The following is a 27,084-nucleotide window of genomic DNA, read 5'->3' on the forward strand; positions in this document are numbered from 1 at the left end:
CAACCACCCTCATTCCCTGCTCTAATGCTGGTGTATTACTGGTTTTTTGCATGGATGATTCGTTGTCTTGCTTTGCTGTGTCTCCTGCACAATAATATACTGCCGTGTCTGCAGCTGTTAGGGAATTCATCTGAAGATAGACTTCGTTTTTGTTGATGTCCCTAGAGATGGTGCTTCGGCTGCTGAAAGCTGAATTGTAGTAGCTGCTTCCTCCACCTGATGTGGGCCGAATGTTACCCATCCATTCCAGATCTTTCCCTAGAGTTTCTCGGATCCAGCCCCAGTAATAACCACTCACTTGGGCACCAGAGACCGAGCAGGTCAGTTTGAAGGACTTGCCTGGTTTTATGATTCCAGGGCCAGATTGGGTCAGCTGAGGACTGGAGGAGATACCTGCAAAAAGAGGGCAAATACTGGAGCTCTAATATGGATTCTTTCTGGGTTGGGTTCCAGATTCTTGTTTTTACAACTAGCATAAATACTCACCAGGTGAGCCACTTAGGGCAATGAGGAAAATTAGCAAAGATTGCATGTTTTTCTTTTTCGTTATTCACTCCTCTGTTTTTTATACAGAATGTAAGTGACTCAACCGGCCCATGTCTCACCATTGGAGAAGACTATTTAAACAGAGCCATCCTGCTTGGCAGATTTGCATAAAGAGAACTCAGTCTAGTCCAGTCCTGTATTTAAGAAGCAGAGAGGTTTAAAGAAGGTCACAGTTGCTAAGGCTGCACATTTAATATTCTATTGACACAGACAAACGGTCTTCCCCCAAAATAAGGTAGCTGTCATTTCATATTTTAGGATACTCCATACATAAGAAGTGTACAGTGATGTACTTGAAAATATGTCTGTCTCCTTTTTAAAAGGAATCAAAGCAGGTACCAGTGCGTTTTGAGAAATATAAAATATTGAAGAAAGGAAAATTACAGAGTAATGCATCTCATTGTCAGAATAGCAAATTTCCATATTCACATTGAATGCCCAAAGACAGGATATTCTGTCCTTGTTGCTGCCATTTGCTCCATATGTGAGAGGGGGCACATTGATGCCCAGTGGCAGTTATGCTAGAAGCCTGGATTTCCCTCTTGTTTTCTGTCAAAAGTTCTTGTGTCTGCCCCAGAATATGGGTGTGTGTGTGCTCTCCGGAGGTCAGCAACAGCATAAAAGTCAGGGGTGTACATGCGTATGAAAGAGAGTAGTGGGTAAGGGTGTTGGGCTTAGCTGAGGAGGAGGAGGAGGCCTCGCTGTGGCATTGGATGAGGGACATCTGGGAATTAAAACAGAAGCTGGGCTGACTTCAGTAGATTTGGGATGTTGCACTCATAGTGGAACAGTTTGTGTGTATGCCGATTTTTGTGTCTCTATGTCTGCATGAATGCGCATTGAGCATGAGTAATGAATGGATTCTGCGGTGTGCTCTGGAGATGAAAGGGTGGTGCCATGCTAAGGAAAATGTTCAATAGCTTACACAGAATATTATGAGACAAAATAAGTTGGCCCCTGCAGAAAAGAGGTACAGCTGAGTATACTTGCCTCGGATCTCAGAGGGTTAAAGTAAAGGTAAAAAGTAAAGGAGCCCTGGAACGTTAAGTCCAGTCAAAGGCGAGTATGGGGTTGAGAGCTCATCTCCCTTTCAGGCCGAGGGAGCTGGCATTTCCAGGTCATGTGGCCAGCATGACTAAACTGCTTCTGATGCAATGGAACATCGTGAGGGAAGCCAGAGAGCACGGAAACACTGTTTATCTTCCCACCGCAGCAGTACCTGTTTATCTACTTGCACTGGCGTGCTTTCGAACTGCTAGGTTGTCAGGAGCTGGGACAGAGAAATGGGAGCTCACCCCGTCACAGGGATTTGAACCGTCGACCTTCTGATCAGCAAGCCCAAGAGACTCAGTGGTTTAGACCACAGTGCCACCCATATCCCTTCTTCAGAGGGGTCAGCCTCCAGGGACCAGCTGCTTTTTATTTGAGTATATAACTTTCCTCTAACAAGACTCCTGCTATGGGCCTCAGACAAGCCCTGCACGGGCCTGGAAAAAAATACTGTTAACTCATTCTCCCTCCCTGCCATGGTGGTGGGCATTTTGCTTGTGTTTGTCAACAATAATCTTCCATCCAGACCATGCAGATTATTTATTTGGAGTTCTGGTCGAAACGGAGAGCTGGCTGTGTCCCTGTAGACATTCAAGTCAGAGTGTGGTTTTTGCTGGGGTGCTCCACCGCTTTGCCAAACTGTGATGCTTTTGCACAAAAGTACGTTGCAGTGTCTGCAACTGTCAGGGAGCTCAGCTGGAGGTAGACTTTATTTCTGGAGGTGTCCCTGGAGATGCTGGCTCGGCTGCTGAAAGTTGGGTTGTAATAGGCATTTCCTCCATTTATTGAGTGCTGAATGAAACCCAACCATTCCATCCTTTTCCCTGGAGGCTGCCGGTTCCAACTCCAATAATAACCACTGACTTGGACACCGGAGACAGTGCAGGTCAGTTGGAGGGACTCTCCGGGCTTAAGCTCAACTGGGCCAGTCTGAGTCAGCTGTGTACTGGATAAGACACCTGCAGAAAGGGGGCAGAAATGATACAGTTAAAGGTAGCATTCACTTTCTGATTAGTTCAATTTGCTTTTGAAAAAGATCTAATGCATAAAAATCCTCACCTGGTGAAACAGCCGAGAGATCAAGAATAACCAACATTATAGATTTCATCTCTCCTCCTCACTTGCTCCTCTGCCTCCTCTGTTCTGTAGAAAACAAAAGAGAATGACGGTGAAAAATCAGACAATGCTATTTAAACCAGAAAAACTTCCTCTGGAGATTTGCATGAAGGCCTTTGGGTGCTGCATTTAGGAAGTGAATATGATAAAAGGAAGCACTCCTGCAGGGGTTGCCAAAATGGAAGGTCAAGCACCAAGAACTCAACCTGAAGCTGCCCCATCCCAAGTCAGACCATTGATCTATCTAGATGTCTACTCTCTATACTAGGTGTCAGGAAGGAATCTTTCCCAGCCTGATTGAAGATACCAGGGACCTTTTGCATGCAAATCACTTGCCCTACCACTGAGCTATAGCTCTTATTTATCCTTCAGGCTTGTCTCTATTGTTGCTAATGCCAGGCCAGGCTCCACGTCAGCAACGCCAACAGTGACAGTCACCACTTAGGAATGGCCGAGCTCAAATACAGGGGGGAAAGGCATCCTGGTCAAAGTCCAAGAGGGATAGCGGATACTTTTTCCCCAAATTCTTTTGTCTGACAAATAGGAGAGCAGCTGCCAGCCAGTGTAGACTATACTGAACTAGATGGACTATTGGCCTCATTTAATATAACAGTGAGATGAATGCCCAGTGAGAATGCTCAGTGAGATGAGATTTTGGCCTCATCCACCATTAATGGGGCAATGAGATCTGGGGCTGTGCAATGCACATAAGCAAGTTTTCAATAGCTTCCGTGGGATTCCCTGAGCAATAAATCTTCCCTCCAAGAATGCTGCAAGAATGCTGTATGAACAGACTAGCCAGAGCTCTGGTCAAAACAGGGGTCTAATGGAGTCTGTAGAGGCATTCATGGTGGAATGTGTTTTTGAATGGATGCTCCATTGCTTTGCTTAACTGTGGCGCCCTTCCACAATAATACATTGCTGTGTCTGCAGATGTCAGGGACCTCAGCTGCAGATACACTTCATTTCTGGATGTGTCCCTGGAGATGCTGGCTCGGCTGCTGAAAGCTGGACTGTAGTACGAAGTTCCTCCAGATGCAGTGCTCCGAATGTGACCCAACCATTCCATCCTTTTTCCTGGAGGCTGCCGGATCCAGCCCCAGTAATAACCACCGACTTGGACACCCGAGACAGAGCAAATCAGTTTGACTGTGTCTCCAGGCTTCACTTCTCCTGTACCAGATTGGGTCAGTTGTGTACTGGATAAGATACCTGCAGAAAAGGGACAGGAATTACAGAGTTCTGAAATAAATGCTCTTTGGTTGAAGCTTTGTGTATTTTACAGCAGCGATAAATACCCACCAGGTGAGATGCTCAGAAGAATGAGCCAAAAGGATCTCATATTTCTTTTTAATCACTCACTCCTCTGTCTTTTGTACAGATTGTATGAGGCCCTTTCAGGTCACAGAGTACCACAGGACACTGCTATTTAAACAGGAAGGGTATGTCTGATCAATTTCCATAAAGGGAAGCCACTTCAGTCTTGTCCTCTATTTAAGAAGAAGGACATGCTAAAATAGGGTTGCCATATTTCAAAAGGTGGAAATTTGAACACAAAAGTTGTTGAGGGGTCCAGGGGTCCTTTACCTAAAATATGTCTGCAGCTGTCAAGGACTTCGGCTGCAAGGAGAATGAATTGGTGGGTGTATCTGCAGAGATGGTGATTTGTCCTTGTAAAAACGAGGCATAGTTTGTGTGCCATCTGGACCTAGTCCAGTTTACTGCTCCCTTCCATTCCAGTCCTTTTCAAAAATGTTTCTGGACCCAGTGCAAATAAGGACCCAAAACAGAGAATTTAGTGACCGTACAGGTAAGGCTGAGGGCCTCTCTGGGAGACACTGTCCCAGATCCGAACTGGACAAGTTGGGTACCAGACAAGGCACCTAGGTAGGAAAAGAGGGAGGATCGGAAGTAAGGAGGGTCTCAGTAAGACCTAGATGATGTGTAACACAGACCTTACACACTCACTGTGAGTAAGAATCCAAATAAAGGAATTCGTTGTCTTGGGTGGTATGGAAGAAATGTCAAAACATTAGAATTGTGTGGAGTATTTATTTGCATAACGTAGATTTATGCCTCAAGCAGGCTTAAGACAGACACCAGGGTCAACACTCCATTTCCTTTACCACTCAGTAGAAATGACAAATTGTAACAAGCTTGTGTGTTGGAGGCAAGAGGGAAACAGACAAGAGGGAAACAAATGGTCATTATAGGCTCACTTTACAAAGGCTGCTTCCAAAATTACTGCTCATTTATCACCAGCATTATTGGCAGCAATAATGTTTGTATATTGCCAGCAACACGCATAATACTTCAATGTGTAAAGAAAATGCTTGAGTTTAGCTGCTTCAGCATTTGTGCATTTGTAAGTACTTTTTTATTTTTGAGCACTGTCCTAAATTGGATAAAAATAGGCCAACAAGGTTTGGGGTCAGGGATAGAGGAAATAAAGTGATTCTCCACCCCTCATTTTGTTGTTCAGGAAAGAACTCAGGGGTGGGGTCTACAGAGAGCAAAGACTCAGCCATACAGCTGCAAATAAAACGTTTTAAGTGCAATATACAATGTGACGATGGTGATGGTGAGCCTTATGGAAAATTCATTGTATTTTTTAAAAAGCTTTTTAAAAAGCTTTTTTTGAGCAGTTTTAATATGTGTCTAGATTCCACCCAAGACTCAAGGGATTTCCTTGTATCTGAGCTTTCTCACAGAACCCTTTGCAAATATATTCAGTGACTGGCATGCACATGATTCAGTACACTATGACAAGCACTGTCTTTTTTGTGATGGTTGTCCATACCCTCCAACTTTTGACATATGAAAGAAAAAAATCAGTCCCACTGTGTATATTTTGTGTATACACATGTGAATTTTGACTGTCAGTTTTGACCTGCTCTCTGTCTTACATGCCATTTTCCCACCTGGCCTGGGTGGGCAGGGCCCTGACTGACTCCAGCTGCAAATTCTTCCAGTGAGTTTCATCTTTTTTCCATAAGTTTTTGTATCTATTCTTCCTTTGCTGGGACTTCTGCTTCTTTCCATTTGGGGGCAAATAGCATTCTTGCATACATAAATTTCTATACAATTTAGGTACTTCTGTCCCTATAATTCCGAAAAGGAAAAAAGAAGAAGAAGAAAAGTTTTTTTGGGAATAACTATTTTTGTTATATTATGCAGTATAGTGATCACAATAGGCTGCTGAATCAGATCTTATCAGATGCATGGAAAATTCAGAGAGATAGTTTTCTTAACCAAGCCTCGATTCAGTGGATACGATCAGATTTCCGTAAGGCACAGCCACGGAGCAACAAGAAACGCCCTTGAACCCGGGGGGATTAGTTGGTGCACAACACAATCAAAGTTCAAGTGAAAGTGTGGGTGAGTTTCTAGGGAGAGGAAACAGAATGAAACACAGGCTTCCTGCTGAGAGTTAAATTTGGATTCAATGGAAGAGAAAGAAAGTGAGGAACACAGGTGGCCAACTGGGACTGCCATCACCCAAAGGGAGAATCAGAAACGCAACAGAAAGACAGATGGAAATTCATCACCCAGTTCAGTTTGAACGGAGACTTTTGCCCTAGTCAAAAGTGCAGATCTGTGGTTTTCCTATTTGGCTTCTAAATGGGTTTCTGTATGGGTGATTAGCACTGTGGTTGTTACTCCATCCACTATGACTGAACCCTTTACAAAAACATCCCATCCTATGAGCTTGTGGAAGTATGGAACCGGCACTCTGTTCCTGGTGATATGGATGGACCAGTCGATACCCAACCACTAGAGACAAACGCATCCCCATCTTTCTGTTTGCATTAGCAGAAACCCCTCCCCCCATCCTCTCTCTTTCTCTAAATATTGTTTGCACCTTGGCACCTGGGAAAGGGCCAAAGGTGTCCTTTTTCAGAGCCAGGCTTTCTGGGAGGAGAACAGAAAAGTTCAAAATCGAATGATCAACAATTCATTTTGTTTGCCACATCATCCTGGTTTGTTCTCCTCCATCCCATATGACAATTCCCTTCTAACTGTAACCCAGAGGCCCCTTATCTCTAAGGCACTGTCTGCACTATAGTTCTTTGGCGATCACTCGTAGCCGAGTAAGATCTTCTTCCATGAACACGATCTTAACTGTCAGTCTTCAAGTAACTGTGGAGGCCAATTAACAATGTACAATGTACAATGTACTTTAACCATGTCTAGATGTCTCAGAGAGATGGACAGACAGACAGAACACCAGGAGAATGCAAATGAGTGTGCACTGTCATATATAGAGAGGAAAGGGTCTCTGTATCTTTTGCACTATTCACTCCAACAATCACTTTGTGCATTATTTCCTCCAGCTCCTCCTGTTTGACCATACAACCTTGGTGACATTGACCATGTTCCCCGATTAGGTGGGAGGAAGCAAAAGCAACACAGACTTGAAGCCAACAGTTGATTTAAGATTTACAGGGAGAGGGAAGGGAAACAGGTGGCTGCGCCAAAAAGGGCAACCAGAACCCAACACAAAGACAGATGGAAGTTCATCAACCAATTCACTCTGCGTTGAGACCTCTAAACTTTGGCCCAGCCCACTGTGCAAATCTGCAGTTTTCCCATCTTGGTTTTCGTATGGGTGCGTAGCACTGTGGCTCCCACCCCATCCACAGTCACTGAAGCCTTGACAAAAACCTACCGTCCAATGAGCTTGTGGGAAATACTAAGTGTAAGCATGGGGTGCACACTCTGTTCCTGTTGATACGACATGCCTTCTAATTGTCCCCATTTTCCAGGGACAATCCCGCCTGGAATTACGAAAGCCACCCTGACTTCTGATTTGACCCCAGGATGTCCCCATTTCCCCTGCCAGTGCTGCTACTGCCAAGCTCAGGGAGTAGGATGAGCCTGTGCTTGTCCTGAGTGGCGATGGCAGCAAAGGACCATCCTGTTGCCTCTCCATAGCTACTGCTGCTGGCCTCCTCTCTTGGGCAGCTTGTAGTGGTTTCTGGAGAGCAGGCGAAGAGGGACAGGCAGAGGACAAGGCTGCCCTGGGCAGGAAGAAAGGGGAAGCAGAGCGGAGCGCAAGGAGCCTTTAAAAAAATGTTTTGTGCCTGCATGCAGGGACAGAGGAAGGGGGGGTGCAATGGGGGGCAAGCCACCTGGGGTGTCACCACTAAGGGGTATGACAAAAACTTGGGCGGTGCTCACCATGGGGCCTGCAGTGCGCCCGGGCCACGCATCTCTCCTGGGAGTGACACAGTGGCTTGGGCGCCCACAGGCCCTACACTTCCCCAAACGGTCCGCCTGCCGCCTCCGCCTCAGTTGTAGGGCGGCTGAGTAGGAGGAGGCAGGCAGACTCCTCAGAGGTCCTGTGGAGCGTCCTGCCCTGGCTGGCCCCGCCCCCATGGCAGCTGGCTCCGCCCCTAGCCGCAGGGCACGCACGCCGCCCCAGCTGCCCAATCAGCTTGCTCTGCTGCTGCGCACACGTCTCATCTTGCCCCTTTCTAAAATCCATTGATTGGTGTGTGTTTTTCTTTTTGTAAATCTACCAAAGAATAAAATAAAATCAGGATTAAGGGGTTTTCTTAAGATGGTGGAGGGTGTGTGTGCTGGGTCCCATTGAGGTAGTGATGGCAGGATTCGCCCCTCTTCTGATAGGAAATGCTCTCTGGACCTGACCAGAGAAAATGACAGATTAAGTTGCTGGACTATGCCGAAACGACCGGAAGGATCCGAAATCAGGAAGACCAAAATTTTAATGAGGAATGGGGGAAATTTAGAACTTACCTTAAAAACCATTGTAAACAGTTAAAACCGTCAGCAGGATTGGAATAACACTTGTAGAGAAATGGTGAATTTTGGATGTAACAGAGATGTAAAAGATCTGGATTATTATAAAAGATGCAGGAAGAAATGATTAATAATAGGACCCACAAAGGGGAGGAGGGAAGTCCAAGAGATTCTTTGGAATCTTGTTTTTATGTTGTATGTTGGATATGTGATTGTAAAATTCTAATTTGAAAAACCAAATAAAAAAAATTATCAAAAGGGGGGGAAAGGGGGAAATGAAATTCTCTCTGGGGGCAGGAGTGGAATGTGGGCTTGAGGAGGGTTAGTTGTGGGGGATTGAGAAATGTCCTTATTTTCATCTGAGGAATGTTGGAGGGTGTGACATGGTTGGCTACAACCAGGGCTGGTACCAGACTTTAGGAGACTCCTGGCGCTGTCTAGCTGATATCTGCCTGTTGTCTCTGAACCTACCCTACCCTTTGCCTTGGCAAAACCTGCTTCCTCCTTTCCCATGATGCCACCCCATTCCTCCTCCCCTCGCCCACCCCCTTACTTAAAATAATAATAAAAAAATGCAACTTTAAAATTTCAATGTTACTGGATAGCTCAGTTGGTTAAAGAGTGGTGTTGATAAAGCCAAGGTTGCAGATTCGATCCCCATATGGGGACACCTGCATATCCTAGCTTTGGACGTGGGTGGCGCTGTGGTCTAAACCACTGAGACTCTTGGGCTTTCCGATCAGAAGGTCAGAAGTTCAAATCCCTGCAACGGGGTGAGCGCCCGTTGCTCTGTCCCTGCTCCTGCCAACCTAGCATTTCGAAAGCACACCAGTGCAAGTAGACAAATAGGTACCACTTTGGCGGGAAGGTAAATGGCGTTTCCATGTGCTCTGGCTTCCGTCACGGTGTCCCATTGCACCAGAAGCAGTTTAGTCATGCTGACCACATGATTTGGAAAGTTGTCTGTGGACAAACGCCGGCTCCCTTGGCCTGAAAGTGAGATGAGCGCCACAACCCCATAGACGCCTTTGCCTGGACTTAACTGTCCAGGGGTCTTTTACCTTTTACCTGTAGGGAGTTGGACAAGATGATCCTCAGGGTCTCTTCCAACTGTGCAATTCTATGATTCTGCGTTATGAATAAAAGAAACAAACACATTCCAAGAAAGGAAGGGAAGCCAAGGTTCACTTCTGCGCACACATCTCCATTTACGAGGAATCGCCAAGGTCACCTTAGGCAGGACTGGGATAGTGATTTACCAGGGAGAAGCATGAGAAAGCAGAGCAGTCTCAGGTAAATGAGTTGGTGCATATGTGACAAAAGCTCCATTAGAGCTGACTTCTGTGGTTGGCAGTCATCTGCTTGGTGGCCTTGGGACAGGCTGACATGGATAGGAGCTTCTACAAGGACTTTTGCATAGCTTCCAAGCAGCTGTGGGAATAGGGCAAATCTATTCTCACAACAGTGGCGTAGCGTGGGGGGTGCGGGGGGGGGCGGCCGCACCGGGCGCAACATCTGGGGGTTAGGGTTAGGGTGCGCAAATCCATGGGTTAGGGGGCGCAAATCCACGGGTTAGGGGGTGCAAATTACTTGCCTTGCCCCGGGTGCTGACAACCCATGCTACGCCACTGTCTCACAATCTACCTGGACCTTTGTGGAAATACAGAGCCATAAATTATGCTTTCGTTATGAAATGCTGCCACCTGATGGCACATAACAAGAAGGGCAGTACTTTGTTCAGGCCTGAAAGAAATAAAATGCAGTCATTCACTGCACTGGATAATGGCATCAAGCCTCTCGGGGAAATCACAAACTCTTGTCTACAGTGAACTCAAAACCTTTTCAGGTTTTTACGTAATTGTGCAGACTCTCTCTCTCTCTCTCTCTCTCTCTCTCTCTCTCTCTCTCTCTCTCTCTCTCTCTCTCTCTCTCTCTCTCTCTCTCTCTCTCTCAAATGAATCTAATCTCCAGGTGCTGTCAGATATATCCCTGTCATATCTCTTTCTCCAGCTCTCAAGGCTTTGTTTTGTTTTTGTTTTTTGTTAATCACATTTTCCTAGTCTGTTCTCATCCATCCAACATTGCATTTCCATTTTAAAGGTGGCCCAGAGATACCTTAATCTTAGGCCCCATCTGCACTATATATTTAAAGCTATATCATGCCACTTTAAACAGCTGCAGCTTTCCCAGGGTATCTTTTTATATGCAACGGTGGCAGCAAGGGTTTTGATCGCAGCAAAATGGAAGAGTAATGAAATTCTCTCTATACAAGATTGGATCCAAAAGCTGACAGAATATGCCGAATTAGATGGTCTATCAGAAAAAATAAAGAATAAATCAAAACAGGAATTTGTTTCAAAATGGGAGGTTTTCAAAGAATATCTGAAAAATAAATATAGTAGTTTAAATTCTGTTGCAGCATTCGAGGAACTTCAGTAATAGTTGCAAGGTAGATATAAGAAATTAGATTTATTAAGAATAAGTTTAATTATGATAAAGGTGTGTATTGGCAATAAGTAATATGAAATTGAAATATGGAATATGGAATAGATGGGTGGTTGGGTATTTAGTGTTAAGACCAATGTATGTTTTATTGTTTGCTAAGAAAATTATGTGTCTATGGTTATACTTGTGTGTAATTTGGTATTTGTGTTTTTTTTCTTTTTGTTGTTGTTGTATCAATAAAAATCTTTTTAAAAAAACACCAAAAAAACCCCAGCTGTAGCTTTCCCCAAATAATTCTGCTAAATTTTCTGTTTTACAATTTAAAATACTCATTTAAACAGCCTTAAATATCAATGACTTCCCTTCTTCTCTTTCTATAGTTCATTTTGCATATCATAAAACCCTGCATATTTTACATAAACTAAACCATTCATTATACCATTATTATATCCATCAAAACTTATCCACACATATTCTGTCAGCTTAAATTGCCATTATTCTTTAGTTGGGACCTTGCCCGTTTTCCATTTTGGTGCTAACGAAGCATGGGTCGCAGTAGTAGCATGCATAAATAAGCTTTTTTGACACCTGGGAATCTCACTCTGAATTACCCCCAACAAAAAGGACTCTGGTTTTTTTGGAAAGGTACTTTTAAACACCCCCCTCCAATTCATTATGAATTATTTCCCAAAACTCTTTTATTCTTTTACAGGTCCAACACATATGAAAGAACATTCCCTCAATCTCATTGCATCTCCAGCACTTATCTGATTCTGTCTTATACATCTTAGCAAGCCTACTTGGAGTTAAATGCCACCTGCAAATCATTTTCAAGTAGTTCTCCTTCAAGGAATAATATGCTGTCAACTTCAAATCGCTTTCCCAAAGTTTCCCCCAGAGATTAAAATCTGTATTATGTCCTTTATCTATTGCCCAGTGTGTCAAAGAGGCTTTGACAAGCTCGTCTTTCATTTCCCAGTCTAATTAGAGATTGTGCATTTTAAATAAGGTTTTTTCTTTGTTTTGTAGAAGCTCTTTTTCAAATTGTGTTCAAAATGTTCTGTCAATGTGAGACACCTCCTTGAGCTCAAAAGCGGAACACAGGGCTTTCAGTGGTTGACGGTGGTATTGGTATGGAGGGAAATCACTGTGCGTAGTTCCCACAATGATACAGACACTTACAAAAACCTCCCTGCTCTAGATCTTTGCCAGTGATATCTACTGAGCGACTGAGAGCAAGAGGAAGGGAAGGGTCAAGGCAGAGATGTCTTTATTCACCTTAAGTCCAAGGCACAAAGGCAGGTACTTAGGAAGCTGAATGGTTCCATTGGTGCATCTGGCTTAGTATTGTCTACCCTAAACACCAGCAGCTGGCTCTCCAGAATTTCAGATAGGAGTCCTTTCCGAGTTCTACCTAGAGATGCTGGAACTTGAACCCGGGATCTTCCTCATGCAGAACACAACTTTTTTGAGGATTGGGTGTCAGTACATTTCATTCCCATTTGTTGTTTGGAGTCAATAAAGAAAACAAAATGCTGAAAATATGTTTCTTTCTGTATCGATGTGCTTCTACCATTGGGGATGTTTATAGTTACAGTCATACCTTGGGTTACAGGCACTGAAAGTACCGGAATGGGTTACTTCTGGGTTTCGGCAGTCTTGCATGCGCAGAAGCACTTAATCACACTTTGCGCAGAAGTGCCAAATTGCAACCCGCACGTGCACAGACGCGGGTTGCGAATGCTACAGGTTGTGAACATGCATCCCACACGGATCACGTTTGCAACCCGAGCATCCACTATATATCCATATCTCTGTGCACAGATCAGGGTTTCCCAAACTTGGCTCTCCAGCTGTTTTTTGGACTACAAATCCCACCATCCCTAGCTAGCAGGACAAATGGTCAGGGATGATGGGAACTGTGGTCCAAAACCAGCTGGAGAACCAAGGTTGGGAAACATTGGCATAGATAAAAAGTACACCTCAATTTAGGAGAATGGATAGGTACTCTGTCTACTGCATTCAGAGTTGAAATTGCAATATCCTCTTTTTGGGTTCAGACTAGGTAGGCAACAATAGCTAAAACGAAATATGACCACGAGAGAGTCACAGTGATGAGTGGTATGCAATGCTAGTTCTAAATCAGAGTAGACCCATTGGAGTTAAAAGGGATAATCAGTTGGGAAAATGGCTACCTTGGAGGACAGCCTTGTGTCCACTATATGGCTTGGACTATATTTCTCATCATCTTCAGGCAGCACAAACATGTAGTCCGAATAACTGAAGGGCATCTGGTTGGAGAAGGTTGAGCTACTACTACAGGACCATTCCCAAGAATTCTAGCCAAGGCATCCCATGTTAACAAAATGGAGGTTTATTAAAGCAACAAAAGCAACCAACATTATTCCCTACAGAAGAAGCTCCCCTACATCTCATTAAAAACAAAACAAATCAAGAATGCTATGCAGCAGAATAAGGATAAATTGGGAAACCTTGGAGGGGTGCAGCTGCTGGTAATCAAAACTTATATGTTTTAAACCTTGGGAAAACACTTAAATAAAAAATGAAACAAAACCCAAACTATTCACCAGGGTTTAGCGAGCCCTGGAATTCCTCTTACCTTCAAAAGGACCTTCTTGTAGGTTGTGGGTTGTGAGGGAATCCACGGAATGTCACAGTCCAACTGCAAATGAGGGTTGTGGAAGCAGATGTGGGGACATGTTGGTACCTGCCCCACACCTGATATGTGAGTTAGGGGAAATGACATGTACACATGCTTGGCCTGATTAGGCCCATACTTATACCAACCCCGGGCAACTTCTCTTCTGACCCTCCATTATGGTGTGCTCTGGAGGGCTTCAAATATCATCTGGAAGATGCTTCTTGAAATACCATGGCTGTAATGGGATCCTCTGTCTTTCTGCCAGAAATGAACCATGTTTCTGGAAGATGGGTTCTGGTCTGTGGGCCTCTTCATCAGTTTGAGCTACAGAATATGTGTACACCCACCTGTCTAGCGTACAGCACCTCCTTCCATAGCAGGTTCAGCATCTCTGAACTCTTCGGCCCCTTTTAACATGTCCTCTTTCTCAGGGCAATTGGCAGTGGTGAATGATTGCCTGTTCTTTTCTCTCCAGGCAGCTTTCTTTATGCCATGGCTTTGCAACCAAATGTGCATCCCATACTTTAGGTGTAATATCCTCTCCAGGACTGAGCCAATAATAGACATCCTCTTGTCAGAATCCTTGTGGGAACTGGAAGAGGCACACCTTCCCTTGGGTCTCAAGATGGCTCCAGACCTCAGGCAAGATCTATCTTTAGGCCTCTGTCCCACCTTCTGATCTCTACTGTCTTCTTCAACTTGGACGTTGTCGCTGTCCCAGTCTCCTGCTCTCTGCCACTCACATACATTGCTGAACTGGGGCTGGCCTTCTATTTGCGGGTAGCATTGCTTGCAGGGGGTCTCTGGCCGTGTCTGAGAAGCATCCTTCGGGACCAAGTTGGAGATGTTCCCAGACTCTCTTTCTACACCCTCACCTTTGGTTTCCAAGTGAATCCAATCCGAAGGAGGGTCTGGCAATTCACTGTCTGCATCCAAAGAAGATGCACACGAGTCTCCAGAGGCCTCAGATTCTCCTGAAACTTCAGAGCTCTCACTTGAAGCACTTCTACTTTCTTCAGTAGACTGGGTGTCTTCCTGGTCCTGCAGAACCCGAGAGCTATTATTGGTGTTGAGAGATGGGGCAGGTGCCATGCCTGAACATATATCATGAGAGTATTTGCTGGCCCGCCTGCTCCTTGGTTCTTGAGTATATGCCACTGCAGATGGCTTTTGCTGCCCCCTTGCACTAGCTCTATGTCCCTGGGTCTGTAAGGGCAGCCCTTGGCTTTCCTCTTTGGGCATCCCCAAACTGACCCTCCTCCTGTGTAACTGGCTGCTGAGTCTCTCCTGACGTTCTTTGGATGCCTTCTTGACCAGTTCAGCCACCATATCTTCATAGGCAGTGTGTGAGGAGATGACAAGGCAAGGAAGTATGAAGGACCCCAAGGCTCTCTGGGCAATGTGGGTCTTGAGCAAGTGATCTCTTGCTACTTCAGAAGGCTTAAGGAGATTGTCCCCTGAGACTTCCTGCTTGGGGCAATCAATACCCATTTTGCCTTCCACAGAAGGCAAATCCAAATACCCCTGAGTTCCATAATTTACTGCAGTCCCACACTGGAAGGTCGTTGCACCCCTTGGGACCCCCTGTTGCTGCTGACACTTTTGATCTGCACCCATTACACATGGAAATTTGGCGTCTATTTGAAGAACTGCAGTATGGCACACACAGGGTGAAGCAGTAGCATGTGAGATATCTAGAGGCTGAGGTTTCCTCGGTCCTACTGGATGTTGGTTGTTCTGTACCATCCCCTGGAGGCTGGATTCGAGCTGCCACGAAATACTGCATTTATCCCCAATAAATCTTTCAATGCAAGTACATGGAATTGGCTCTTTGCTTTTGTCTAGAGACCTGAGCCCCCGGGATTCAGGAACTTGGCTGGATCTAGGGCTTGCATTGTAATCGCTGAGCAGTGTGGCACCAGGGAACAGAACTTTCTGTTCATGCTTCTCTGGCTCAAGAGAAATCTCCGAGTCCTGTTCTGGTGCCGTCTTCTGCATATGTACATGCAGAGTGGATTTCAGTAACGCCTTGTGCCTCAATGCCCTTCCTTTAAGATAGGAAGGTCTGCCCAGGCACTTCCCAGGTTTCATCTCCTTGCTGCCTCCTTTGCCTCCCTGCTCTGGGATCACCATAGTGGGATGGGCTTTTGGAGAAAATAAAGGAAGGGGCTTCTTCATGGCCCCACAAATACTGATTTTCCCACCACGCTCTACCTGGAGCCGCAGTTCAGTCCGGAAGACTGGTGGCTTCTTCCGCAGGCCTGATTTCGTTTTGGCTTGGGATTGGTCTCCAAGTCCTCCTGTCAGTTTATAGCCCCTGTGGTATCTGGGCTGCAGATGAAGCAAGAATGCCTGTGGGAATTCTTGGATTCGTTTCAGAAAGCCCCACCTGAAGGTCGCAGCCTGCCTTCTGGAGTGGGCTTCCCCATGTTGCTTAGTGTCTTGAAATGGCTTCCTACTACACCCAGCCTCTTCAACCTCAGGAGCTATCACCCGAGACCTCTCATCAGCAACTCTAACGCCTTCTTCTCCCTGCAGACTCTCTGTAGCTGTGACTGGTGGGTGCTCACCAGGCACACCCTCTTCTGCTTGGGGACTTTCCCTTTCTGCAGTTACTTCCTCTTTGGATGTTGGGCACTCTTTCTGAATGCTCTGCTTTTCTGCAATTTGTGAGCTCTTGTCCCTTTCATCTGTGGTCTCTCGGCTTTCACTAGCAACTGCTTTCTCCTCTGGTGTTGGTGGAACTATGCTTGTTTTCTCTCTATTTTGTGGTTTTTCACCCATAAGGCCAATTTCATCATCTTCTTGGGAGCTTCCTGTAGTTGTGACCAAGGGAATCTCATAAATAATTTCCTCTTCTGCTTGTGGGGCCTCTCCATCCTCTGCAACATCAATTTGGATCTCAGGAGAGACATCCATTTCCTCTGATGCGTGTGAGCTCCTGGAAGTCACACTCTCACTCTCCAGATCCTGTGGGCTTTCACCAGCAATGGTCACCTCCTCCCCTGTGACCTGTGAAACTTGACTAGCCTGTTGTTCAGCAGCTCTTGCATCTTCAGTGGCTTCTAGACTCCCAATAGCAATGGCCACTTCTTCATCCTCTTTTGAGCTCTCTGGGCTAGTGGCTACTTGTGTGTTCTCATAAGTGAGGTTCTCTTCCTCTGTGTTATACAGACTTCTCTCACCAGATACAGTGTCTGCAGCTTGTGGTATCTCACTAGCAGCATCTTCTGTGGCTTCCAGTCCGATGAACCTTGCTTCTTCTGTGGCTTGTGAGCTTTCACTGGTAGATAGTTCTTCTTTAACTACATGTGGGCTCTTTGTATTAAATACCAGTTCCTCAACTCTTTGTGGGGTCTCCCCCGTATAATTTGCTTCCTCTGTGCCCTGCAGAATCTCCAAATAAGTATTATCTGCAGCCTCAGGTCCCAAAATGTTCAGGGCATCTGTGACCTGTGGGCTGTTATTAACTTCCTTCATGACTTCTAGCGGCTCATTTATCACAGAATCTTCTGCTGACATTTGTGGTCTCTCACCAGTGGTGTCCTTTGAGGAGCATAGGCTTATCTCAGTAGGAACTCCATTCTCAATTTCCTGTGGGATTCCATCAATGGTGCTCATTTTCTTGTCTCTCTGTGTTTCCTTGGTACTAACGTCAACTTGCTCTACAGCCTGTTGCTCTTCCCGATAGAGAACCTTTTCATCTTCCACAAAGAGATTATCACCAGTGGCACTTTCTTCTTTTTCAGTGTCTGGATCCATACTAATGATTTCCTTGGTGACCTGTGGACAAATAGGAGGAAGGGAATTAGGAGGAGATGGGCAAAATGCTCTCATGGATTTCTGCACAGCTTGTGATAAGCCCCAATGGTGACAGATTTTCCTATGTTTGGTATAGGATTCTAGTTGGTCCTGAGCCTCATCTTGAGAGGCTGCATTGTCAATCATTTTGTCATCCACTGATGCCATTGCCACCGAATGCTCCTTGTAGACATTAATTTCTGGTTTCTCTTTAGCCTCACTTCCATCCAGGGAAACATTCATTGAGTCTGTTCCTGTGAAACATTCATCCATGTGTGGCCAGGCTGCAGAGTTTGCATATATCGTATTCAAGATTTCACTCTGTTGACTAGGTAAATGCTCTGGATATTCGTACCTGATGTTCAGCTCCCCCTTATCCACTGCTTCACCCTCCACCAAGGGCAGAAATGTGCTTCTGGGCTTCACTTGGCTGTAAAGAGGGGCAAACTTCTGGAAAGGGTCGTCAGGTGTGACCTTGAAGCTTCCCATGGGCTGGAGATCAGTTTCGGTGGACTTTCTCCTGAGGCTATGGTGATCTGTAGAGGCAGCTGATGATTCAGAAAAAGCTCCTTCAGGGACTTCTCCTGCCTCCATATCCTGGTGTGGGCTGACCATTTGCTGTGCCCTGTAAGCCTTGGGTCCATGTGTGAAGATGTTCTCACCCACAAACATCGCCTGCCTTGCCTCTGCCAGCTCTTCTCTGGCTACTGGGATGGGGGAGGAGAATCTGCCCAGTGAGTCACAGCTTTTATTTTGGTACTCTGTATTTTGTAGTTCCAAGGGACCTGTCCCAAATGCAGGGTTGAAAATCTTGATAGATTCCAGAATCCTCTTAGGCAGCTTCCATTGTCGCTGTAGCACCATCCTTTGAATGTGGAATTCCAGCTGACTGTAGGTGCTTTGGGGAAGGAACGATGGTTTCTGTAGTAGAATGTAGACATGAGCTTCAGCCCTTTGGAGACTGGGCAGTGGGGGAGCCTGTGACTTGAAGCCATGCAAGGATTTCTGAATAAGACTAGGCAAGCCCCATTCATGCTGTAGCTTCTTTTTTCTAATGTGGAGTTCTAAGGCTTGCCTTTCTTGCTCCGAGAGGAATGGTGTCTTAGCTTCTGAAAACATGAAGGTGGTTGCTGTTCTGGGAATGGAAGGCTGAAGTGGTGGCATGTGCCTTGTTCCACCCAGACCCTTCATGCCCCAGAGAGAGAGCAAATGGTCATGTTGCATGGCCGACTCAACCTGGTCCATGCCTTCTGTCCAATCAGATGGCTGGATGTCGTTGTGTGGCTCCAGAAGCCCATGACTATGGGGGGTCTTGGGGAGAAACTGACTCAATGAAGTTGGCATGCATTGCCAAGCATGTCTGGCCAAGGTTGGGGAAATGTCTGGACCTTTTTCATCCAAGTGGAGTATCTTATGCTCTATAGTTTCAGACTGAAGTGTGGGGTACACCAAAGGCTGACTTGTCATTGTCCTCCTCCCTATCCTAGTTCCATCCTGTTTCCCTGCAACAGCCACAATCTCTGGGGAAAGCAGCCTGAGGGACTCAAGGACCCTTTGGGGTAAGCGCCATCGGTGAAGTGTAATTCTTTTCAGCAGATTCTGCTCTAGTTCTTGGATGATGGCATCACTGAAGAAGGAAAGCTCATCCAGAAGAACATTCACCTCCACGTGCTGCAATGTCTGGTGCTGCTGTGATTGGGGGACAACTGGGAAAACAGAATGGAGAGATCTCTGGACAAGGCTTGGCAACCCCCAAGCATGCTGCAACCTCTTTTTTCTCACGTGCCATTCCAGATCCTCCCGAGTCCTCTGCTCAATGAATGGGATCTCTGCTGAGGTGAAGTCAAATATGATATCCTTTCTGGGCACGGTGGAAAAGGGCACCTGAATGGTGTCCTCCTTGTAAAGATAGGATAAAGGTTTTCTGTAGAGTGTGGACAATCCTTGCCTTTGAGCCAAACCTTTGCTTGCAATGTTGAGTTTGATATGAACGGTGATGTCTTTCTCTGCAAATGGAACCTCATGGGATTGAGGCTGCTGGGCTTTCAAACCAAGTGGGGCAACTTTAGGAAGGTCTTGTTCCTTGACTTGGTGGCCAGCTGACTGAGGCAAATGAAACATGGGGTCAACAAGCTCCAGTGAGATTTCAAGAGTCTCTTTGTCCACGGGTCTTTTCAGCACTTGATGCTGGTTGCACTGTGGCTTTGGCATCTCAGAGAAATTTGGTGCTTTCCCCAATGGAAGGCTCCCCAAAATCCTCTTCCCCTTGTGGGATGCAGACATCTCCTGACTGCCTTTGTGCTCCTTTGTTAGTGCAGTAGAGTGGTGGAGGGACTCCATGACTCGCTTGGGGACGCCCCACCCCTGCTCTACGACCTTACCCTTGATGTGGCCCTCCAGGTGCCTCTTGGTCTCCAAGGTGGCAAAAGGCAAGGAGCTCCCAGGGGATACCCTCACTTCCCCTCCCGAGTACAATTTGGAGGAAGCATGGGGTGCTGTTGTTGGTGTAGGCAGGTGGAACTTTCGCAAAGACTCTTGTGTCACTATGGGCTGACCCCATGGGTGTTGAGCCCTCTTTCTGATGACATGGGATTCCAAATACTGCTCCTCATTGGCAGGAAGAAAAGGTGTCCTTGTGTGGACAAACTCAGTGGTGTGATGTGACCAAGATGGGGGAGCTAGCAACTTGGGAGGACTGGGTATTATATTGCTCAGGGGTTGAATGTACAGTGTAGGGGGGGCCCATAGGAATTGAATGCCTTTATACTTAACATTCATATCCACACAATCTGCCTTCCCCTGGAGACTTGGCCTTGGCCTGCTGAGTCGCTGAGGGTAACTGCTGTGCGGTAGGGTCAGCTTGGGCAAGGGGGCTTTCCTCTCCTCTGGAACAATTATTGTCTGGGAATTCTCTATTAGCTTGTGTCTGGCCTTAAATGACTTCTTACCAGTTGTAGTCTGGGGGTTTGCTTTGGAAGGAGGGGGAGATTTGAGGGCTGTTTCCCTGGTTGTGGATTCCAAGTGTAGAACATGCCAGTGAACTTTCCCTTCTCTCTCACCCTTGACAACGACGCCTCGGCCTTTTTTCCTGTTTGCAGACGATCCTGTATCTGTGGTGACGTGAGATGCCAGCTTCATGTGCTTGAGGGCCTCTTTGACTTGCCTTGGCAGCCCACAACGCCGTATGCAAATCATCTTTTTCATGTGTTGCTCCAGTATCCTCCTCTTTGCCACACTCACGAAAGGGAGAAGCCGAGGCTTCATCAATACAGTAGCCTCCCTCTTTGTGGGGCGCAGGAAAGTGGAATCCATACCAAGAGGCAAAAAGGCCCTGAATGATCTGAGGACAACGGATGGAAGACCCAGTTTGTGTTGAACTCTTTTCATGGCCAAATGCTGCTCCAAGGTCCTTGGAGCCTTAGCCATAAAGGGAGTGTCTGCGGTAGCGAATTCAACCCTAGGAGACTTGATATTTGCTTGTGAGACCACAGGTAAGGAACTGGGGAAATGTCTTGCTGCTTTAGGGTGGAATCTCATGCCCTGGTAGTTTTCCTTTTCACATGAAGAGGATGCTTCATTTCCCCTATGCTGCAAAGGAATGTAGTTCTTCTTGCTGAAATTGGATAACTCAGGCAGTTCAGTAGAGGGGCTGTGATCTGCCCAGCTATTGAAAGACAGCACAGAAGATGTGCTAGAAGAGGAGTAGAAGTGGTCCCTCATTTCCCAGCTTCTGTCATCAGAGCTATCATAATGTTCATTCATAGTGAACATGGAATGGTTTTTGAGATGGCTGGGACTCATGTCATACTCCCTGAAAATGGAAACAGCTTGCTGAGTAGAATGGAGTGGCTTTTCCTTCTTCCCCTTGCATTTGGGAAGAACTTGCTCCTTCCTGGATGAAGTTGTTGTTTCTGTGCCCAATTCTGGATGGTGACAGTTTGGGTCAGGTTCACTGTTGCTCCATGGGGAAATGATGTCATCTCTTTGAAAACCAGGGCTTAATCCATGGACACGCAGCACTTCCTCAGCCTCCATGGCTGCCCTGTCACATAAGGCACAGGCTGTATTGTCACATAGCAATCTGCGGGTGGAGGCACAGCGACTGCCTACATTTTGTGGTTCTCTCTCCTGGTGGTTGGTACCTGTAAGCCAAATGAAGGCACTGGTGAGCTTTTCTCCACCTCCAGGTTGGTATGGAACCCACTGACTCATCATGGCTGGATGAGGAGCCCGCCAGGGAAGATGAGGACTTAGAGTCTGGGTCCTGGTGGTGGGACAGTGGGGAAGGGTTGAGTTGGGTGGTGCTGGAGGTCCTGCCTGCTGCCAAGCAATGAGTCATACAGAACCAGAAGAGAAGGACCTAACTCCCACATTGGAGTCACCGTCTGTTAGGGAGGGCTCCAGAGTGAGATAGTAGAGGGGAAAGGTGGGGCCGGAGCTAAGTTTCCTGCAACTTCTCAAGCTGAAGGAGTCGAGCCAGGGAAACTTTGCTGGGTTACTTTCTGTGAATAAAAAGCCAGTTGCATTCCAAGCATCCAGCCTCTTCTCGACCTGTGGGGGCCTGACACCTCCCTGTCAGACCTCATGACATATTTATATATTTATTAGATGTGTTTGAATACTTACATACCAATTTGTGGGCCTAAGAGGCACTGACTTTATTTCAGAACAGCAGTGAATCTGTGGCCTTCCACATGTAGTTGGACTGCAGTGCCCATCAGCCCTAGCAAGCATGTCCAAGGGTCAGGGGTTATATGGGCATTGTAAGCCAACTTCTAGATTGCATTGCATTGACTAACTCAACTCAACTCAACTCTAAGTATTTTTGTGAGATGCTCCTCTGCTAGTTCTCCTGTTTGTAATCTCTCTCCTCCTATAATTTTAAGTTTTGAATACATTTTCTTTTGTTTTTTAAAAGATTTTGAATATGGGTTTTATTATCTTGCACTTATCTTATTAAATAAACCCAACCAACAAACAAGTGTGTGTATGTACACTTTCATGGATGCTAAGAAAGACCATGTGAATGATCAAATGTCAGCATTGAGCTTGGCTCTTAAAAATAATAATAAATCACCGGGATGAACTGGTTCCTGCCTGAAGGGCTTACCTTCTTGTTTTCCAACAGCTGCTTGGAGATGGCTTCTGTGTTCCACATGTTCCTTCTAGGAAGAGAGGAGGCAGCAAAGTTATTCAAAGGGAAGAACAACCAGTTGGAAATACCACCTTACCAAACAGGGAACAGACCCATCAGACAGAGTGAGACATGTTCCAAGTTTCATCAGGATATCTCTAAATAGGACCAGGAAAAATCCCTGAAGGAACCCCCAGAGAGCTGCCACTGGTCTGCTTCAACTGTACTAAGCTGGATGGACCAATAGTCTGGATCCATATAAGCCTACATCCTGCATTCCTACATTCCTGTCTCCTGGTGGCCAAAGCACGCAATACTGTCAGGTCATTTTTGATTCCTCCCATCTCACTTAGAAGTTCATTCAGTATGGAAGTTTGTGTCAATGCAAGACTCAAATGGCCTGTTAAAATGCAGTTTTCATTATGATCATGGCATCACACTGGTGCTTTCTGCCCATTTAAGGCCCCTAAAAGATGGAACCCCATCCCCATGAATGCTCATTAAGTAGTTTCGTTCATTCTCTCAGCCTTGCCTTTTGACAGCTAAGATACGTGTGATTTCTGTGAGATCATCTGTATCGTCATATAATTGTTTTATTTTGGATTTTGATATTATTTGATTATATGGCTGTGACCTACCCTGGGAACCTTTGTGCTGAAGGAAAAGTAGGAAATCTCTTAAATAAATTTGTAAGTACATATTGCTGTTGTAAGCTGAGAAAACCAAATGTGGTGGGGGTGAGTCAACTTGTCTGTATCCTCACATTATTGTTTTATTTTGGATTTTGATGCTATATGGCTGAACCTGCCTTGGGAAGGTTTCTGCTGAAGGATGGGTAGGAGATCTCTTCAATAAATGAGGAAGTAAATATTGCTGTTGGAAACTGGAAAAACCCCAATGTGAGTCAACTTCAGATATGAACAAAGGCGTCACTGAAACTCACCATCGATGTGCCGGTCTCAGAGGGGAACCAACTGCCCAGCTGTTGCTCCAAAAAGTGGGGATTCTCAGTGATTTCAGGTTCCACTGAAAAGGACAAGATGCTTCTCCATGCTTGGACAACTCTCTTGCACCACACAAAGGAGCCACATAGGATCATTTGGAAGAGGCCGATGAACAGAGCCAGGACTAGAGTAGTGTACAAGTTGAAGTAGCAGTCCAAAGGGAAAAAGCAATTGATAAGGGAAATCAGTCCCATCTTTGTGAAACAGACCTGAATGCAGTCTTTGCACCCAAGAGATGGTATGTATCCCCCAGACAGTGGCAGTTAGCAGTGTTTTAAAGCAACGTTCCAAAGAACAACACAAAGAACCAACAAAAGAACCTTGGGAACACCCTGGGTTCTCTCCAGTCATGGATGCTGCTGCCACCTGCTTGGACTTAATTGCATTCCATCAGAGCACTGGGCAAACAGGTTCCAGCAGTCTTATGATCAGTGCAAATTTAGTAGTCAAAATGCACATGTGATGATTCCATGTTGCTGCCCCCACTTTTGCTGTGAACCAGAAATTAGCAATGAACCAGATCAAGCCAATACATTCATTTCTCAATGGAGCAGTCAAACTGAACACTGCGGCTTGGTGCTTGTGAGTTCAAATGGAATTCAGCCCACCACAGAGTCCTCTGCATGCATCCTACATCCACATCCCCATTGGATGGAATCTGATAGTCTGGCACAGAATTTACCACCCTATTAATCTCAGCTTTCATTTTCAAAGTCGTAGCTCTTCTGGATAGTGATAGAAGCTTTAAAATAATGGATGGGTGGTGCTAACCCACTGATAGCCCAAACCTAGTCTCTCCTGCCATACTCTCTCCTCAGTGTGGTGTAGTGGTTAGAGTGTCAGACCAGGATTGAAATTGCAACTCACCTATGAAGCTCACTGGGTGACCTTGGGTTAATACTTGCCTCTCAGCCTAATTTGCCTCATATGGTTGCTGTGGGGATTAAATGAGGAGGGAAAGAACCATTTATGCCACTTTGATGCCCATGGGGAAGAAGGTGGGATATAAATGCCATAAATAAAATAATTAATTGATTAAATAATAAATAAATAAAACCATTAGCCTCCAATAAACCTTGCATCAAAATGTTCATCTGGAGCCTTCCAAAGGGAAGCAGGAGTATGAAGAAGGTTTATTAGGGGTTCAGGAACCTGTGGTCCTCCAGATATTGTTGGACAACAGCTCTCATAATCTCTGGCCATTGAATATGGTGGCTGCTGGGGCTGCTAAGAATTTGTAATTACAGTGGTACCTCGGGTTACAAACACCTCAGGTTACAAACACTTCGGGTTACAGACTCCGCTAATGCGGAAGTAGTACCTCGGGTTAAGAAGTTTACCACAGGATGAGAACAGAATTTGCACGCCAGTGGCACAGCGGCGGCAGGAGACCCCATTAGCTAAAGTGGTACCTCAGATTATGAATGGTTTCAGGTTAAGAATGGACCTCTGGAACGAATTAAGTTCATAACCAGAGGTACCACTGTACAACAGTTATTACCTGCACTTGAAGCTCTCAGGTTAGTTTACGGAAACCAGTCAACTTTGAATGCCCTGTATAGCTCTAGAGATATTCTTAATTTACACATATTTATAGCCCTCTATCTGGTGCTGAACAGTTGAGCTGTTTGCTTAACTTGTACTTTCTCAACCAATAAGTGAGATGAAACACAGATGTCCTTTGAAATCCACCCTTTTCTGATTTTTGTGATGCTTTTCTTCAAACCCAAACGTTTACACTTAAAGTTGGGAAAACTGCATACTGAGAAAACCCAAAATTTACAGATTCAGCTCTCCTTACTGCAGAGCTGTTCTTATTACATGACAAGATTCTAGAGCCCAGCAGTGTCAGATTCCAGGCCAACCTTCAGCCTGAGTCAGTTGTGTATAGACTTCCATGGGATTGGGATCTCTAAGAATCTATACTGGGACTGCTGCTTTTTCACTTATTCATAAATGTCCTGGAGTTAGCAGTGAACAGTGAGTTGGCCAGTTTTGTGGATGGTGCCAAATTAATCAGGGTTATAAGCAAATCAAAAGGATCTCTCCCAACTGGATGGTGGTGAAAGGCACTAGCAGAGGCTAGTGTCTTTAAGAAATATGGTTTATGTTACACATATTCCATGGAGGGGGTGCAGAACATTATGCTTAAAAAGTGTCTCTCATTGCTCCTTTCAAGGTTGTGTTGAGAGTAGCACTCAGTCCTGGTTTCTGGTCTCTCAGTGCAACCTCCTCCAACCAGCACTGCATGGAGTTCTGCCTACTTCCTCCTTTTTGTTCCCAGAACACCTTTAGATTTCAAAAGGGACAAGTTTTCCTTTGACATCACCCCCCCATCATCTTGGCAACCTGCCAATTCTTCTGTCTCTTTTCACTGCTTGTGGCGGTGGCTTTTACATTGCTAATGACTCTTAATGACTTGGTACTTGGGTCTCCATTGTTCCTTTATGTCTCTGCATTTGGCCAGGCTATTTTGCATAAACTAATACAGGAATTTCTTGTCTGGCGCAATTCTGCAGCTTGTATTTTCCCTTCATATCCTAAACAGCATCTTAATACTACTGTTTATTAATTTCTACCATTCTCTAGCAGACTCTGGTACCCTAGTTCTATGGCAGTATTATCTATCCTCAAACAAAATAGGCTACAATTTAAATTTCATGCAAAGGAACAGAACTAAGATCCCAAACACCAAGAGATCTTTAAGTTTAATAAGCTATACATGAATTGCACAAACTACACCTGATTGAAAAGTATGTTCCAGAGTTGGCTTCAAGGACTTTTGGATCATCTGTCAATTTTACCACTATTAATGAACTGAATTGACTTCTTGTGCATTATTTACATGGGTCACAGAACACTAGTTGAGCCAAACCAGCACATAGTGGTTATTTCTGTGTGCCCCCCACCCCTGCTAAGAAAAAGCACAGATGAAATCTACCCATGAACACATTGTGATCTTAATAGGAATTTAAGACAGGAGAGAACATTTTTATTTTTTTTAGCTTGAGGGCCTAGTGGGCAATCTTCTAGAGTCCACATGCCTGTGGTGGGTAGAACAATTGATGCAACTCTTATATTTGTACAATAGGCTGCAATCATACAAGTCTCATAAGAGTCAGGAGTATATCTCTCCATCCAGGCTACAAAGAGGTATCAGTACAGTTCAGTGACACATTCCAACCAGGCAAAGAACAAATGAACCAAAACCAGCTAAGAAGGTGAAGTAGGACCAGGGATTTGTGTGGCCATTTGTGTGGCCTGTGAAGATTCCCAAGGGCCAGATCACCTCTAAATGGGTTGGCGCCAGAGTACTAATAACTTCTTGTGAACCAATTAAAGTGAACACCAGATAAAAGGCAAAAGATTTATACGATCTGAGGAGAAGCCAGAGTATATATAGAGAAGATGATGTGAAATAGGGAAACCAGTGGAATTAAAATAATATCTCATAATGGGAAAATACTGGATAATAATATCAAAATGAATTAAAAATGTATATTAGGATTATTATTGAACAATATTTGTAAATGAATATAGACAGATAGCAAGAATTTGTATAT

The 27,084-nt window shown here is 45.3% G+C and overlaps 2 protein-coding genes and 1 long non-coding RNA gene across 6 annotated transcripts in view; all 3 read right to left on the reverse strand.

The window, feature by feature from the left end:
- The window catches only part of LOC309355683 (uncharacterized protein), a 282,572-nt gene that overhangs the window by 109,111 nt on the left and 146,377 nt on the right, over positions 1-27,084 (reverse strand). The window lies entirely within an intron of this gene.
- LOC309355926 lies at positions 278-5,061 on the reverse strand. Its single transcript, XR_014162633.1, has 3 exons — positions 2,656-5,061; positions 487-2,555; positions 278-393 (listed from the first exon to the last, which is right to left on the reverse strand). It is a non-coding gene; the product is annotated as an uncharacterized lncRNA (long non-coding RNA).
- Positions 13,734-27,084, reverse strand: part of LOC309354883 (uncharacterized protein) — a 30,117-nt gene continuing 16,766 nt past the window's right edge. Inside the window, exons 2-4 of one of the 4 annotated variants that reach the window (XM_081885143.1) lie at positions 23,461-23,715; positions 22,461-22,548; positions 13,734-21,525 (exon numbers count right to left, since the gene is read on the reverse strand). In XM_081885143.1, coding sequence (XP_081741269.1) covers positions 13,934-21,525; positions 22,461-22,548; positions 23,461-23,715 — 7,935 coding nt within the window. In that variant the 3' untranslated portion in view covers positions 13,734-13,933. Of the gene's footprint in view, positions 21,526-22,460; positions 22,549-23,460; positions 23,840-27,084 lie in introns of those variants that run through there. The other 3 variants (XM_081885144.1, XM_081885142.1, XM_081885145.1) reach the window with 3 other exon arrangements.

Source organism: Podarcis melisellensis, assembly GCF_964234715.1.
Source record: "Podarcis melisellensis genome assembly, chromosome: 13".
Taxonomy (NCBI): Eukaryota; Metazoa; Chordata; class Lepidosauria; order Squamata; family Lacertidae; genus Podarcis; species Podarcis melisellensis.